Source organism: Podarcis pityusensis (genome assembly GCF_964106645.2).
Source record: "Podarcis pityusensis genome assembly, chromosome: 2".
Classification (NCBI taxonomy): Eukaryota; Metazoa; Chordata; class Lepidosauria; order Squamata; family Lacertidae; genus Podarcis; species Podarcis pityusensis.
The window spans coordinates 36,076,369-36,090,452 of NC_138029.1; the positions used below are offsets into that span (position 1 = coordinate 36,076,369).

The 14,084-nt window shown below is 41.2% G+C and overlaps 1 protein-coding gene across 17 annotated transcripts in view; it reads right to left on the reverse strand.

Annotated features, from left to right (window-relative positions):
* Nucleotides 1–13,829, reverse strand: part of EXOC7 (exocyst complex component 7) — a 32,391-nt gene extending 18,562 nt beyond the window's left edge. For 2 of the 17 annotated variants that reach the window (XM_080996540.1, XM_080996539.1), the window contains exons 1-9: nucleotides 13,587–13,828; nucleotides 12,475–12,540; nucleotides 11,937–12,121; nucleotides 10,738–10,843; nucleotides 9,810–10,032; nucleotides 8,226–8,366; nucleotides 7,108–7,275; nucleotides 5,778–5,789; nucleotides 218–310 (exon numbers count right to left, since the gene is read on the reverse strand). In XM_080996540.1, the coding sequence (XP_080852666.1) occupies nucleotides 218–310; nucleotides 5,778–5,789; nucleotides 7,108–7,275; nucleotides 8,226–8,366; nucleotides 9,810–10,032; nucleotides 10,738–10,843; nucleotides 11,937–12,121; nucleotides 12,475–12,540; nucleotides 13,587–13,646 (1,054 nt within the window). In that variant the 5' untranslated portion in view covers nucleotides 13,647–13,828. Of the gene's footprint in view, nucleotides 1–217; nucleotides 311–5,777; nucleotides 5,790–7,107; nucleotides 7,276–8,225; nucleotides 8,367–9,809; nucleotides 10,033–10,737; nucleotides 10,844–11,936; nucleotides 12,122–12,474; nucleotides 12,541–13,586 lie in introns of all 17 variants that reach the window. The other 15 variants (XM_080996541.1, XM_080996538.1, XM_080996531.1 and 12 more) reach the window with 11 other exon arrangements.
* Between the last annotated feature and the right edge of the window lie 255 nt (nucleotides 13,830–14,084).

Sequence of the window (14,084 nt, forward strand, 5' to 3'; positions counted from 1 at the left end):
AAAGAGTTACCTGCTGCCCTATCTTTTTGTATTGGTCTCTTTGCTCTTTGTGCAGTTTTTGTGTCCCAAAGACACAAGAAGCCAGGATATTTATTGAGCAACCTCATTGTATAGGGCAGTGGGGCTAAAGACTAACAGAAGCCTTGAAGGCGGAAGAAAGGCCAATACCCAAGTTAGACGCCCCCCTTCAAGAGTGAAAAGTGAGAGAAGCGATTACCTTCCATAGGAATGAGGTTAGAGGCCCCCTTTTTCCCATCTAGACATTGCTGAGAATACTGTTTCAGAAGATTCTGAGCCTTACGGATCGTGCCTGTCACCAGAGCCACAAGAGAGGAGAGACAAAGAGACCTTGGAAATGAATGAGAGAGAAACAAAACACAAAGCAACCCTCCACCAGTGCCTTGCCAACCAAACCTAGCATGGCAGTGCTGGCCAACAGTGAGAATGCTCTGCATATACACATACACAGACTCAGGAATGCCCAGTTATGTGCCCTTTAATACTGCCACCAATCCCCTTAGGGAGACTGAAGAATTACTGCAGTGTGCTCTAAGTGGCGCTTGCCTTGAAAATGGTCCAGAAGCTGCAGTTAGTGAAGAATGCAGCTGCTAGGTTGGCAAGTTGGGCAGCCTGATGGGACCGTGTGCCACCAGACCCAATTCAAGGTACTAGTACTAGTGGATAAAGCCCTAAATGGCTTCGCTTATTACAGATGCTGCATGAGCACCACAAGGGGAGGACCATTTCTTTGCAGTGTGAGTTCCACACAGAGCCCTGTGCACTCTCATAGTCAGAGGTCCTGCTTGAGTTTCCCAACCAGCTAAGGATAAGCAGGTGTATACAAGGGTCAGGGCCTAAACTGTGGAAGATAGCCTTGTCCATTCTTTAATTTTAAATCACCATCCCATCTATATGTGGCTTTTCAGGGAAGCTTTTGTGGGAAAGCTGAGGATTCTTGCTCTGTTGAGGGTTAATCCTCATTTTCTGTTTCTGTTAATTCGTAGTCTTGGATGACTTCTTTTGCTTTAATTGTTTTATCCTTTCTATCTGTTTTGTTTTTATTAATTTTTGTGATGGCTTTATTGTTTTTATTACCTTGTCAGCTGCTCTGAATCTTGAGAAACAGGACATTAAGAATTTTAAAACTAATAACGGATTGCTGCTGCTATTAAATATTATTTAATAATAATAATGTAAGCAGCAACTGCTTGCATCAGTTGGATTGCATCAGGTTAGAGCACCTCCCATGAGGTCTGTGAGCACAAGCATGGTCTGCCATTTTCCCACAAGGCTACCATTTACAAACAAGAAAGACCATGCCACGCAAAAATATTGCGGTTTTGTTTTGTTTTCTGTTTTGTTTTTTGTTTGCATCAACCACATTGCACTTAATGCCTGAAGTCAAACCAAATCAATTCACATAGTTTCCAATACTGCATGTGGGAGCAGAAGATTTCGGATATTTTTCTGCTATTATGAAATGAGGGAAGAATATCGAGGATAACTGGTAGGGAGATGCACAGAGAGGCACATGACTCTGTGCTAGAGACCACCATATACTGAATCCTGGAAATTCTTTCCCAATCCCCTACCAGTCTAGCAGAAGCAGCACAAATGTAAGTCACAAATGACAGCCAAGCACCCCAAGGCTTCACAGCAGGTACCACATTCCACAGGGAATGCCTGCCCCCAATGGCCACATAAGGCATACCCACGGCCTTGTGCGCAGGAACAGCTGGCCACAAAAGTAGTTACAGACTGTGTGTTATTCTGAGCATTCTCACCATGGACAGACAAAAAAGGTAAAGTAAAGAGAAAGCTAAGTCTTTACAGAACAGGGTAAGCATCCACGAGAGCTGTAGAAAATAGAAGGCAGAAGCTAACAGCACAGCTCAGATCTGCTCCAGCCCCCTTGCCTAGCTGCAAAATGAAAGGACAAAAAGTCAAGCTGTGCCCCTCCCCAGCCCCTAGGACTCTACTTCTGAATAAATGCAAATGAAATACATCACAAAAATTGAACGTTTTTGTAAAACAAAAAAACGAAGAAAGCATTAAACTGTAGCTGAAGCAGGATGCTGCAACTAAGAAACACTGAAAAAAGCACAAGAGAAAGCGTTAAAATGTCAGTTCACAAACAAACCTCAGTTTTACATGAGAATGTATTAGTGAACATGCAACAAAACGTACCAACAGAATCAAGAGCGCAGATAGGCATAACCCCCGCCCTCCCTGGTACATATACACCCCGAGTGCAAGCAATACTTTCGACATCAGACAAACAACACTCTAGACACAGACGCAGAAGAAACAAATTTGGAAAGGTATAAAGTGCTTTATAACCTTTCCATTGATGGTAAAAATGGACAAACTATGTAATATATCACTAAGAATACCTTTCACTTTTGCTTACAATGCACACACAAGCAAGCCAACCCCAGCACCCATAATCTAATGGAGATGCGATATTATATGCCCTATTGCTGATTAAAAATACTGCAAATACTGTGTACCCCACTTAGAGCAGATATCATGGTACAATTGCACTTTATGTGCTGTAACAAAATAATGGTGAAAGAAGTACCCTTGCCACTGCTGCGAGCCTTTATGTTTCTATTTATGCTAAGCACACCTTGTATCAATGGAATGCACTTTTCTGAAACAAGAGAATATTTGACTTAACAATTTGCCTAAAACTTTGTGGGCATACAAATGCAGTATACATCAAAGAAGGCAAGTTTAGCTTTGAATGTGTGGAATTGTATTCAGGGAAAGAACTAAGGCAGCAGAAATCTCTCCTCCAAAGTTGTCATTGTGACAATATTATTATAGTTGCATTATTTATCAAATGCCATCATATGGTAGGATAACGACAGCAGGGCAGAAGATACAGTAAGCTGTTCTCCACCTGCCAGATATTTAAAACTGGTTAACAGCAAGAACATTAATACTGCAGAATCTGCGCTGAGGTTTATTGACTAAACCTATAGAGTATATTTTAAAACATTTTAGAAAACCACAAATGGCTTGCGATCATCACAGGCACTCTATATTAGTCAACTTGCAACAATGCTGTAAACACTGAACTTCATTTACATGGGACAGTTCCAATTAAGATAATGCTTTTGCAATAAATCATGAGACCAATCATTGCATTAAGAAAGCCAGATCAAGTTATCTTCCAAGTGCTTGCAAAGAACAACAAATTTTAAATTTTGCTCAAATTCTGTATTATTAAAGTGGAGCAGTACAAGATCATAAACGGGTGTGCACATGCCTAATTTTTACATGCCTTGTGTCTGAATGCAATGCTAGCAGTCAGCAAGTATTGCTAAATGAGGCACAGGCCACCCGGGGCACCTGTGGGAGGAAAAGTGGGGTGTAAATTTAATAAATATTGAACTTTAAAAATCCCTTTTCCCTGCAAAAGTATGAAGCCACTCTTAAGCTTTTTGAACTGTGCAATTGACCCATGCTTCCTGAATTCCTAGAATTAGGTTACCCATGCTACATTTTTTGAGCCTTACCACTGATTATGCAAAACATCACTAGGCTCTGAAGAGCTGGTGCATAATTGAAATTAGCACTCTTATTTTTGTTGAGAATGTAAATATGACTCTAGCTACTATGTATTCAGCAAGCATCAGTATGAGATATTCCCTATGCAAAACTACAAAGTTAAGTCTTCCATACTCTCTACAGATAAGGGACCTTGGCTCACTGTCTTCCTCTGATTTGCATAAGAACAATTAGCCATATTTACCTCCAGACACACCAAGTGCTTCTGGGTATTAAATCAGTGCTACTGGAGAACAGAGTACTTAGCATCCTAATTAGGCCTTGATGGATTCTATTGGAAACCAACTGCTTTTGTTCTAGGTTTATTTCTCCCGATTAGGCACTTTTGAACCAAGTGGGACAGCATGGCGGTTACTAATGAAGGCATCACATTCAAGGTAGAGGCAGTGATCAAGCCGAGAGAGGAGAAACAGGCTGTTACTTCTAAGCTTACACAGCTGTCCTCAAAACATTATCTCCTTGCAAGCATTTGGGAAGTCAGTAACCCAGTGGTTCTTGTATTGGGGGGTGGGGGGTGGACTTGGAGACATCTAGGTTACTTGTAGCATAGTGGTGAGGGAACTTTAGGTCCTTTCCCCATGAAGAGACATATTTTCAACATAAATAATTCTGTTAGTGCAATGGCTTCAAAGACTTTTATTAAAAGTCACTCCACAGCAGAAAGCCGCCCCCCACTTTGCTCAGGACCAAACTATCAGCTTTGTTCCTATTATGAAGCAAAAATGTGTCTAAACATCATGATGGCATCTCTCCTAAGTCGATAAATTAGTGATCCATTTAAGAAGTCCCAAGGAATCACTGAGCATGCCCCCTTGTAATTTCTTTGCATTAAAAACTATCCTTGAATACTGCAAGATTTTGTCTGGAATGATGTAGAGATATTGGGGCGGGTGGGGGGGGAGCAACAGCATAAAAGGGTTGACATCCATATATTGAGAAGACAAGCTCTCCTCAAGTTCAGTTACACTTTGGTGGGGCTCTATCATTTACATCCATGAATATAACACTTTCGTAGCACATATTCTCCCAGCTCATTATACCTGCTCCATGAGACTTTTCTCTTTTTTCAGGAGGGAGGGGCAAGGTTTTAACTCATTCAATGTATGGGATTAAAATAGGCATGTAGTACAGAGATACCCATCCATTGGAGCCATGGAACACTAACTAGAAGCTAAACATTGGCTGGGGGTGGTGGAGTGAACATGATTTTTTCAAGCAGCAGCACAGAAAATGGAACAGTTGCTTCTTTGCCCATCATTCAAGACAGATAAGAGACAAAATAAGGGATGATTACATTCCGACAAAAGAAACCAAGAGCGACAATTTTGACAGAGACATTAGAATGTCACGTGAAGAGCTGCCCTTGAAAGCTGAATAGTTTTGGGAAATAAAACTGAGTGATTCAGTATCTGCCAAATAATTATATAGCACAATTATCTGTCATTATGTTTTAAGATTTGCTTCTCTGCAGGTCTACTTCAAACACACACTGTTAGTTGGGATTGATCATTTTCCAGGTTTCTAGTTGATCACCAACTGAGAAAGCTAGCAGACCGAGCACATCCAGCATGTCAGAAATACGTGTTTCATTCAGTTTGGCATTATAGGTGCTGTAGGCAAATGGGTAGCACACATGACAAAATTATTTAAGGATGTTAATTAGTCTCGTGTGGTCCACTGAATTGTCCCTACACTTCACACAACTGTAGCAACCCACTGCTTTGGAAATATCAGAGGCAGTCAGACAAGAATGACTTCACTGCAGCTACTGCCTTACACACCAGATAAAGTGGTATGTCTCAGACAAAACAGCAGTTTTAGTCTCAGGGTTGGAAAAACAAAAACATCATTGGCGGTAAGTGATATATTGCTCTCAGTAAATTAACATTTGCTTCCATCTTACTGAGAGGTAAAATGTCTGATAGTCTAGTCAATGTATATGTACACATGGACAGTGGACCTGGCTTTAATTTAAAAATCTGACCCCAAACCTCCTCAGCTTCTCTCTTAGCACAGTCAGCTTTCAGGAAGAACTCCAAGGCATTGTAACTATGCCCCTCCATAGGCAAATATCCCCTTGAAAAAACCCAAGCACAGACTTTGCTAGCACTAGCAACAGGTCTGCAATGGCATCTTAGCATATAGATGTTTAGTTAAGGTCTGTCAAGCTGCAGAAGAGACACACAGAATACACACTTTACCTGGGATGAGGACTGTCATTCACATAAGGATTATAAAAACAAAAACAAAGACATAGAACAATTATAACATGCTATTGTAATGCCTCATAACTCAATCTCTGACTGTTCTACAAATCTCCTACTTGTCTATTATTTCTATAGATTGGGAGAACATTTATAATTCTTAGTTTCATCCAGTAATATTATTATCTTTTCCCCCCAGACACACTATGCAATGCTTTGAATTGATCTGGATAAACAGAAGATGAAGCTGGTATAAAATACCTACCTCCTTAAACATTGTTTTCTCTTTCAGATAGTTATCATTTTTAATCAATAAAACAGCTACACTCTACACTTGTATGGAAATCATGGGTGTAGTCAGGATTTTTGTTAGGGGGGCAGGACTTCGTTGGGGAGAACCAACGTGATTGGTCAGTTAATTAAGTATTTCTATTGTTTTATTTGATCTAGATGGGCAGCTGCCCCCCTAGCCACTCCACCTTGGCTATGCCCATGATGTAAAGGCCAACAGCCTAGAGCGGTCAAATAGCAAGCAGCAAGATACTTACAGCAACTGCTATAATTAAGGAACCCTTAAAATTAAGCCCTTTGCTCCACACAGTACTTGCTGTGGCTGAAAGTTCAGCAAAGGGATTTTTATTTTGTAATTTTATTGAGGTTCCATATCACCAACAGTGGGCAGTGGGGAGTTCCATGAAGGAAATCACTCTAGCATCCACACTTGAGAAATATGTGCATGAACGTTTGGCAAAAAAGCAATTTTCTTTAGCTAGCACGGTCTGTGACAATGGAGGAATTATAACAGACTCTAGCTTTTTCATACTAATGACAACAGCAGAGCCCATCTGCCCCCAATGAGACCTGGGCACTCTTGCTGAGACTGATGGTTCAAGGAACACAATACAAAAACCTTCTGTCTAGATTCACAGATCTTCCGTCTAGATTCACAGAGTGTGTTAAAATGCTTGCTGTATCTGCAAGCATGTCTACTATGGCCAGTGAAATATGATGGGCATCTCAAAGTCTTGGAAGTGGCCCAGGGAATGATGGGTCCTCCATACATCACTTTCCTTATAACCATTTCATTAAAAAAAAGAAAGAAAAGAACACAATGCAGCTTTTATTTAAGGGGCTCTTCACAGCAACCTGGAAATTTATGTAGGCATCCAACCAAAATGAAAACATCTAGAAAATACCCAATGAAAAACAAACATCACAAGACAAAGAGAACTCCATCAGATGAACAGACTGATTAAAAAGCAAGACTATTAAGACTGGAGCTTCCAGAACAAATCTAAGGAACTGGCATGTAACACTTCGGACTAACCTGGTCTTTTGATGGGCTTTTTAGTTGGTGTGTCCTTCCTCTTGTTCTGAATGGCAGGGGAATATGGAACCCCCGAGGAAGAGCTATTTTTCCGGAAATGCTCCTTCAGTCCTTTGATAGAACGATCCAACTGGCTGGAACGGATCTGATAGTAAACATTCATGAAGTCTAGGAAGAAATATACATGCACTTAGTAGTGTACATCAGCAGTTAGTTTTTTTGTTCCAAACCACATTTGATATTATCAAAGCTATCGTGATGGGAGGGAATCAAAAATAATTTTGTTTGAAATTTGATAGCATTTCTTGCTTAATGGAAAAACGAACCCCAATCTTCAAACAATATAATCCATAAATTTGAATTATAAATTTTATATTCCGTGTTCAGATAAAACTTGCTTATTTAGTATTAATTGAAATAAACTTGATTTTAAAAGAAACCTCATCAGTACATCAAAATGCATGTCTGGTGCATCTTAAGGTTTATTCATATGAATGTGTGGCTTAGCCAGTAGATACTAAGTTAGTAAAAAATCCTACTGAAAAAAGAAAAACAAAGCAAACTTGTTTGAAAATTGCATTAGTTGTTGATGGAAATATTTTAACACCAATATGTTAAAAAACAACAACATATTACTACTACAGTAAAATCAGACCACTTCTACTAGTTAAAAGGTAAAGGTAAAGGGACCCCTGACCGTTAGGTCCAGTCGCGAGCGACTCTGGGGTTGTGGCGCTCATCTCGCTTTACTGGCTGAGGGAGCCGGCGTACAGCTTCCAGGTCATGTGGCCAGCATGACGAAGCCGCTTCTGGTGAACCAGAGCAGCGCACGGAAACACCGTTTACCTTCCCGCTGGAGCGGTACCTATTTATCTACTTGCACTTTGGCGTGCTTTCAAACTGCTAGGTGGGCAGGAGCAGGGACTGAGCAACTGGAGCTCACCCCGTCGCAGGGATTCGAACCGCCAACCTTCTGATTGGCAAGCCCTAGGCTCAGTGGTTTAGACCATAGTTACTTTGTAAAAAAAGCTATAGAATTCTTTTCAGTGCACATGAAAGTAGTTTTGTATTCTACATCACTCCCAGATGCTTTCTAAATCTAAGCTTCCTACACTTACTACGGTTGTGTTCTAATTCTCGCCCTACAGTGCTCTCCCTAGAGGCTATGCTGGTGTAAGACCCCGTTCTGTGCTCCCTCTTTAGGCTTCCTCTCTGGGCTCCTGCAGACAGATGCTCCTCCTCAAACAGCCAGTTAAATCCTGCACCACAAGAAAAACCATGTCATACAACTGATGCCCACAGGGCTTAGTTCAGGCTACAAGAGAGCTTCATAGATTAGGGTTGTAGTAACTAATAGTCAGTGTATACATCCTACACGCATAGTACTATAATAATACATTACTGTAATAATCACAAAGAGCAATTAGAGTTTCACAGTAGGAATTTCAGAATAGTAGCTGACAGTTAATTTTTATAGAAGCAGGAACACCTTAGAAGTAAACTGACCTTTCTGAATTTGTGTAGGCAATAGACTACTACCCTTTCTCATTCTTTCATTCTCAATATAGTGATGATGATGATAATAATAATAATAATAATAATAATAATAATGTTAATAATAATATATCAAACGGGGTCATTATAAGGATTACAACAAGACTGTGTAGAATAGATGAAGCATAATGAATTCCAGAACACTTTTTAATGCTTAGCATTGTTTTTAAAAGCTGGCACACAAAATATTCCACCTGGAGTTTTATGCAGGGCAGAGGATATGTTTTCATTTTCTATTCCATATTAGCCTGCATCTACTGGCAATATCATCACAAAAATAACCATCCTCTGCTCAGAAGGTAGACAAAAAACAGACACCCAGGGGATTTTGAAGGTTGTGAACTAGTGAAGTGAAAAAAAAATCAATGAGCCTATTCCAGGCTCAGTGCACAAGTGCAGAATTATAACTACAGATGAAAAACAACAGATGAGACCCAGGGCAGGGGTGTCCAGCTGTGCATCTTTGCCTACTACACACAAACTGGTGTTTTTTTTAAATGCACCTTTGCTGCATAAGCCATAATTGATCTTAGTATTAGGTTGACAAGTTTTATAATACATGCAAATTTAGTCACTTTAAAATAAGGGCTTTGAAGATTTGTGCCACACAGTGGTATTGATTTGCATGTCCTGGTAAGCCAAGGTTCATGGTTTACTTCCACTTCGCTCATGAGCAGGAGCCATGATCCTTGGGCTTTGCATTATGCCTGAACTGGGGCTCAAACAAACCACACCATACATTTGAAGAACATTTATACCACTCTGACAGTCATGGTTTCCCCCACAGAATCCTGGGAGTTACATGGAATATGCAAAGCTAACAGGATCAGTTGGGGAAACAAATATCAGAATATGTTCATGTATCATAAAAGAGGTGACAACAACTAATTCAAGTATTATAGAAGAATGTAACCTCAACCACTGCTGATGTCTTAAAATGCACAAAATGCAGTAAGGTTGTCCAAACTATTCAGATCAATTTCATACAATAAACTCAAGAAGAGAAGAAAATTAACTCAGCATAAAAACAGCAAGACCAAACTTTAACCCACACTGAAAGCTTAGCAAAATAAGGAGGTCTTAGCTGACTGCCTGAAGCTTAAAAGAAAGAAAGAAAAAGGAAGACAAACATTCACTTCACGACTTACCTTGGTTCCTCCCATACTCCACCAGCCAACCAGAAATACGGACAATGTCCTGCAGAACACTCTCAGGGAGGTGTTCTAATGTCACATCTTCCTGCAATTCCATTTCATCATCCAAAGTGATGAGATCCAGGATAAGGATTGGTGGAACTGGTTTAGAGTGTCGTGCCATAAGGCTACGAAATTCAGACTCCAGAGACTCCTTCCCCTTCTCGAACAACAATTTCTGGTTGGAATAACATATATGAAAAAGATTAGCTGTAAGAACTATTGGTTTTAAGGTGGTAAAACAGCACTGTTCGGCTTCTGCACAGTGCATTTGCACCCAAATATGTCTGTTTTCCTTTCAGAAGACACACCTGCAGGACTACCAGATAGCTCTTTCACCTCCTAAGCTAGAGATTTGGCATAAGAACTTTTTCAAAAAAAGTTTGCTGGATCAGGCCAATGGCCAATGGCCCATCTTAGCCCAGTATCCTGTTCTCACAATGGCCACAATGCCTGAATTCCCCACTTCTGATTCCCAGCAGTACTATACAGTATTTCCCCCCACTTTAAAATCATCTGCTCAAAATCCATTTTTAATATTTGGCATAAATCGCTCTGTAAAGCAGAAGGGAAATACCAAGTGAGCACCATTTTCTATTTTATAAGTTCCTGTATCAAAACATTTTTGTGCATGTTTCTTTTTTAAACACAGGGTTTAAACACAGACAATTTGGGGCTTCTGCAGAGGCTGCTTCTCTGAGAAAAGCTCAAAAACAAAATGTAGGTGTGCTCATATGTCATTCTGGATAACTATCTTCAGAGAGATTATGATGTGTTGATATTTGCTTCCAAATGGAGCAAAGCCTAAATGGAAAAAGCAAGGAGAGCTCTGAAGAGAGATGAATCTGTAGTCAGTAGTCCCGTGTGCAACTGCTTTACATACCACTCTATTAAGCTCTGGGCTGTCAGGATTGTTGTCTTGGAAATACTCCACAGCCTTCTGAATTTTAGCCATGCAGGCCAAATACTCCTCCAATCTTCCTGTAGGGCTGCAATTAAAAATACATCTGGTTCAACAACAAAGCTACATGAAGAGGCAACTGCTTACCATAAAATCCCTATGAAGCTGGCTTACCATTTTCTCCCAGATAATAATAATAATAATAATACTAATAATAATATCCTGTAATTTTTCTTCCCAACAGGAAAGTCTGCCATCACTGATGGAATTAAAGTATGTAAGTTACAAGGATAGCTGGCATACATTACAGCCCAAATAAACAACCTTTTGACCTATGATTTGTCATTAAGTGCCAGGTCACCAGCTTCAGTAGAACAGTTTTCTTTGAGACATTGGCCTAGACAAGTGGTAGGGATAATTTTAGGCAAAGGGTAAATAACTGCCTCTATCTGAAGTCCTCAATGGGGGAAAAACCAGGCTGTCACTTCACTATGCTCCAACAAAATGACCTTATTTATATAGTTTAGCCCTCTTTATGCTCTGCTCTATGTGCTTTAAACCAACACTAAATAATATAAAACAATTCATCTGATGTTTAATGCTCTACAGTGGAATGGACACCCTTGGAAGGTGGTGGACTCTCCCTCACTGGAGGTTTTTAAGCAGAGGTTGGATGGTTATCTGCCACGGATGCTTTAGCTGAGATTCCTGCAATGCAAGGGTTTGGGCTAGATGCCCCTTAGGGTCCCTTCCAACTCTATGGTTCTGTGATGAAATCTGCAATAAAAAATGCATGCATAAAACAGCAGAGTGCTTTAAAAATGATCACAATTTATATTGGACCAGAAAGGTGATATTTAACAGTTGTGCCTTGAATTTTCATCCCCTGAAACCTGAAAGGGGTGTGCTCTGATGTACCTCCTCAGAGATATTATTCTAAAACCAATGGGACAACTGGGGAAAGCCCGCTCATAACCACTGTCAGGTTTATTTTCCTAATAAAAGGGGATCCCATGTTTCTTATAACTTAAAATGCCTATCTCCAGTTACCTTCTGTAATTCAACCACCATTCTTAAAATTAATTAGATTATTCAAGGTGGTAAAAGACAGGTGAAGAGACTGACACTGAAAAAAAGAACAGACCTCACAAAGATATTGAGGGGCCTGAAACTCAACTCACCCTTCCCTTATAATTTTCTCTGTGTCTTTTGCTACATGGTAATAACTTATAACGTGATCCAAACAGAACAATGTCTTCTCAACGTTCTCCTGCAGGCGCTGAAGATTCTCAGTCTGCTTATGTACAGGGATTATTGAATTCTCCAGCTTCATCAGACGGCTTTCAAAAGATGAGAGAATGGAAACCTAAAAAACAAAACCAGAGATATTTCATGTACACAGTGGGGTCCATTTCCTTCAACAATAACCACCTGCATTGCTGTATTTTAGTTTGCAGTTCCATCAAGTGAAACACAACATAAACTGAGATTTACACTGCAATCTTTATGCACACTTACCTGGGAGTTAAGTTCCATTTAACTCAATGCAGCTTATTTCTCAGTTAACATGTATTAGGACTGCAATGTAAGGCACATTTACTCGGGAATAAGATCCAATGAATTCAGTAGGACTTACTTCCCAGTACATACACACATAGGATTGCCCTATAATATATTTATGCTCCACTTTAAAATAAAATGCATGTTATGCAAACTTACCATGTTTTTTGTGAGCTGGTCACTTTTTTCTAAACTATCTCTAATGAAAGATAATGTTTCTTCTTCCTGTCATTGCAAGAGAGGAGGAAAGACACAACCCATTACTCTGGCTCTTGAACTACTTTTCTAGATGCTTAGCAGACTTGGAAAATGGTAACAGGGTGTTGCTTTTATATGTTTTAATGTAAATTTTTCAAGATTTGGGTATGAATTTAAACAAAATTTTAAAAAGCAGCTTTAACCAATATACCTTTTCATGATATTTTAAAGCATTTCCAATTTGGCACAACGCTCTCTGAACCACAGAGCTTTAGAGAAACACTCTCTTGTCAAGGGTGCTGGGGAAGGCTGTACTCCTGGATCTTGGGACTACCTCTAAACATTTTGGAGCACGTTCGTGCAACACGAAAATGCTGGCTTGTCAACCTTCTTAGCCTTAATACCGTTTTCTGATTTTTACATCTTTATAGTATTCTTGGACTTTAAATGTCTGCAATAATTTGGTGCTGCTGCAAACTCGGTTGCACTCGTTTTTGTCTGGTTTTCTGCTGCATCAGTTCCTTAGTGTTGCGATCCTGTCTTGCCTTTTTTTTAATTATTGGAAGCCACCCAGTTATTGGGACAACGTGTAAAGGACACAAAGAAACAAAACAGCCAGGCTTATTTGTGCCGCTAAGCACAGAAAACAATTAACAGGGGAAGATTTTCCCTTCATTTAGAGAACCAAGAAAATAGTTGTATTTCAGGGTGTCACACAGGCAGTTTACAGGGGAAGTACAGTAAACAAGTGGCAATCTTACCATGTAGTGGGCTTTCCCTCCCACCTCCCTACCCCCCACTTGGTTTTAGGGAATCACTCACAACCCAGTCCTGTATTTACTTGGAAGGAAGCCTCCCTGACCTCAGTGGAACTGAGTCCCAGGTTAAGGGCAGGGGTTTGGGCCTGTGGTCTCTGAGGGAGGCAGTGAACCACGCAGGGGGAACCGAAGGCTGGAGGGGGGAGACTTTAAACGGGGGGGGGGGGCAGAGCAGGGCCCGACGCCTCAGCCCAACGAGGGCGAGGCTGAGAGGACGATGCTGGGGGGGGGGGTGCACAGTGAGGTGCCGCCCACCTGCTTCAGCTTCTCTTCTATTTCCCTCCTCCGGGCGGACGCCTCCTCCGTCGGAATCATCCTGACACCAAGGCGCTTCTGCCCCCTCAGCAACTCCGCAGGCAAAGGCCGCTTCAACAGCTATAGCTCTCTGTCAACACTACCCGCTTTCACTTCCGCCTCATTCCCCGCCCTCTCCCGGCATGGGACGGCCGCCATCTTGAGAGTGGCGGGCGATAGGCTGCCACCTGACAGGAACAGAACGGAGCCCCGCCCCGCGAGCGAGCGCGTGCGGGTGGGGGGGGGGAACGCGCGGAACTTTTGAGAGATGAAATGAGTTCTGAGAGCTTGGTGCGGTAGTGCGCGTGCGCGGAAGGGGGCTGGGCTTGGAATGCTGAGAACCGAGGTCCCTGTCAGGCCGCCTCCATGTTAAAAGAGGCAGCTAATGCCGCCCAGAGACGGCAGTCAGTGGCAATCTATTTGGGGTCCAAACAGGTGGAGCTAGTTGTACCTAAGTCG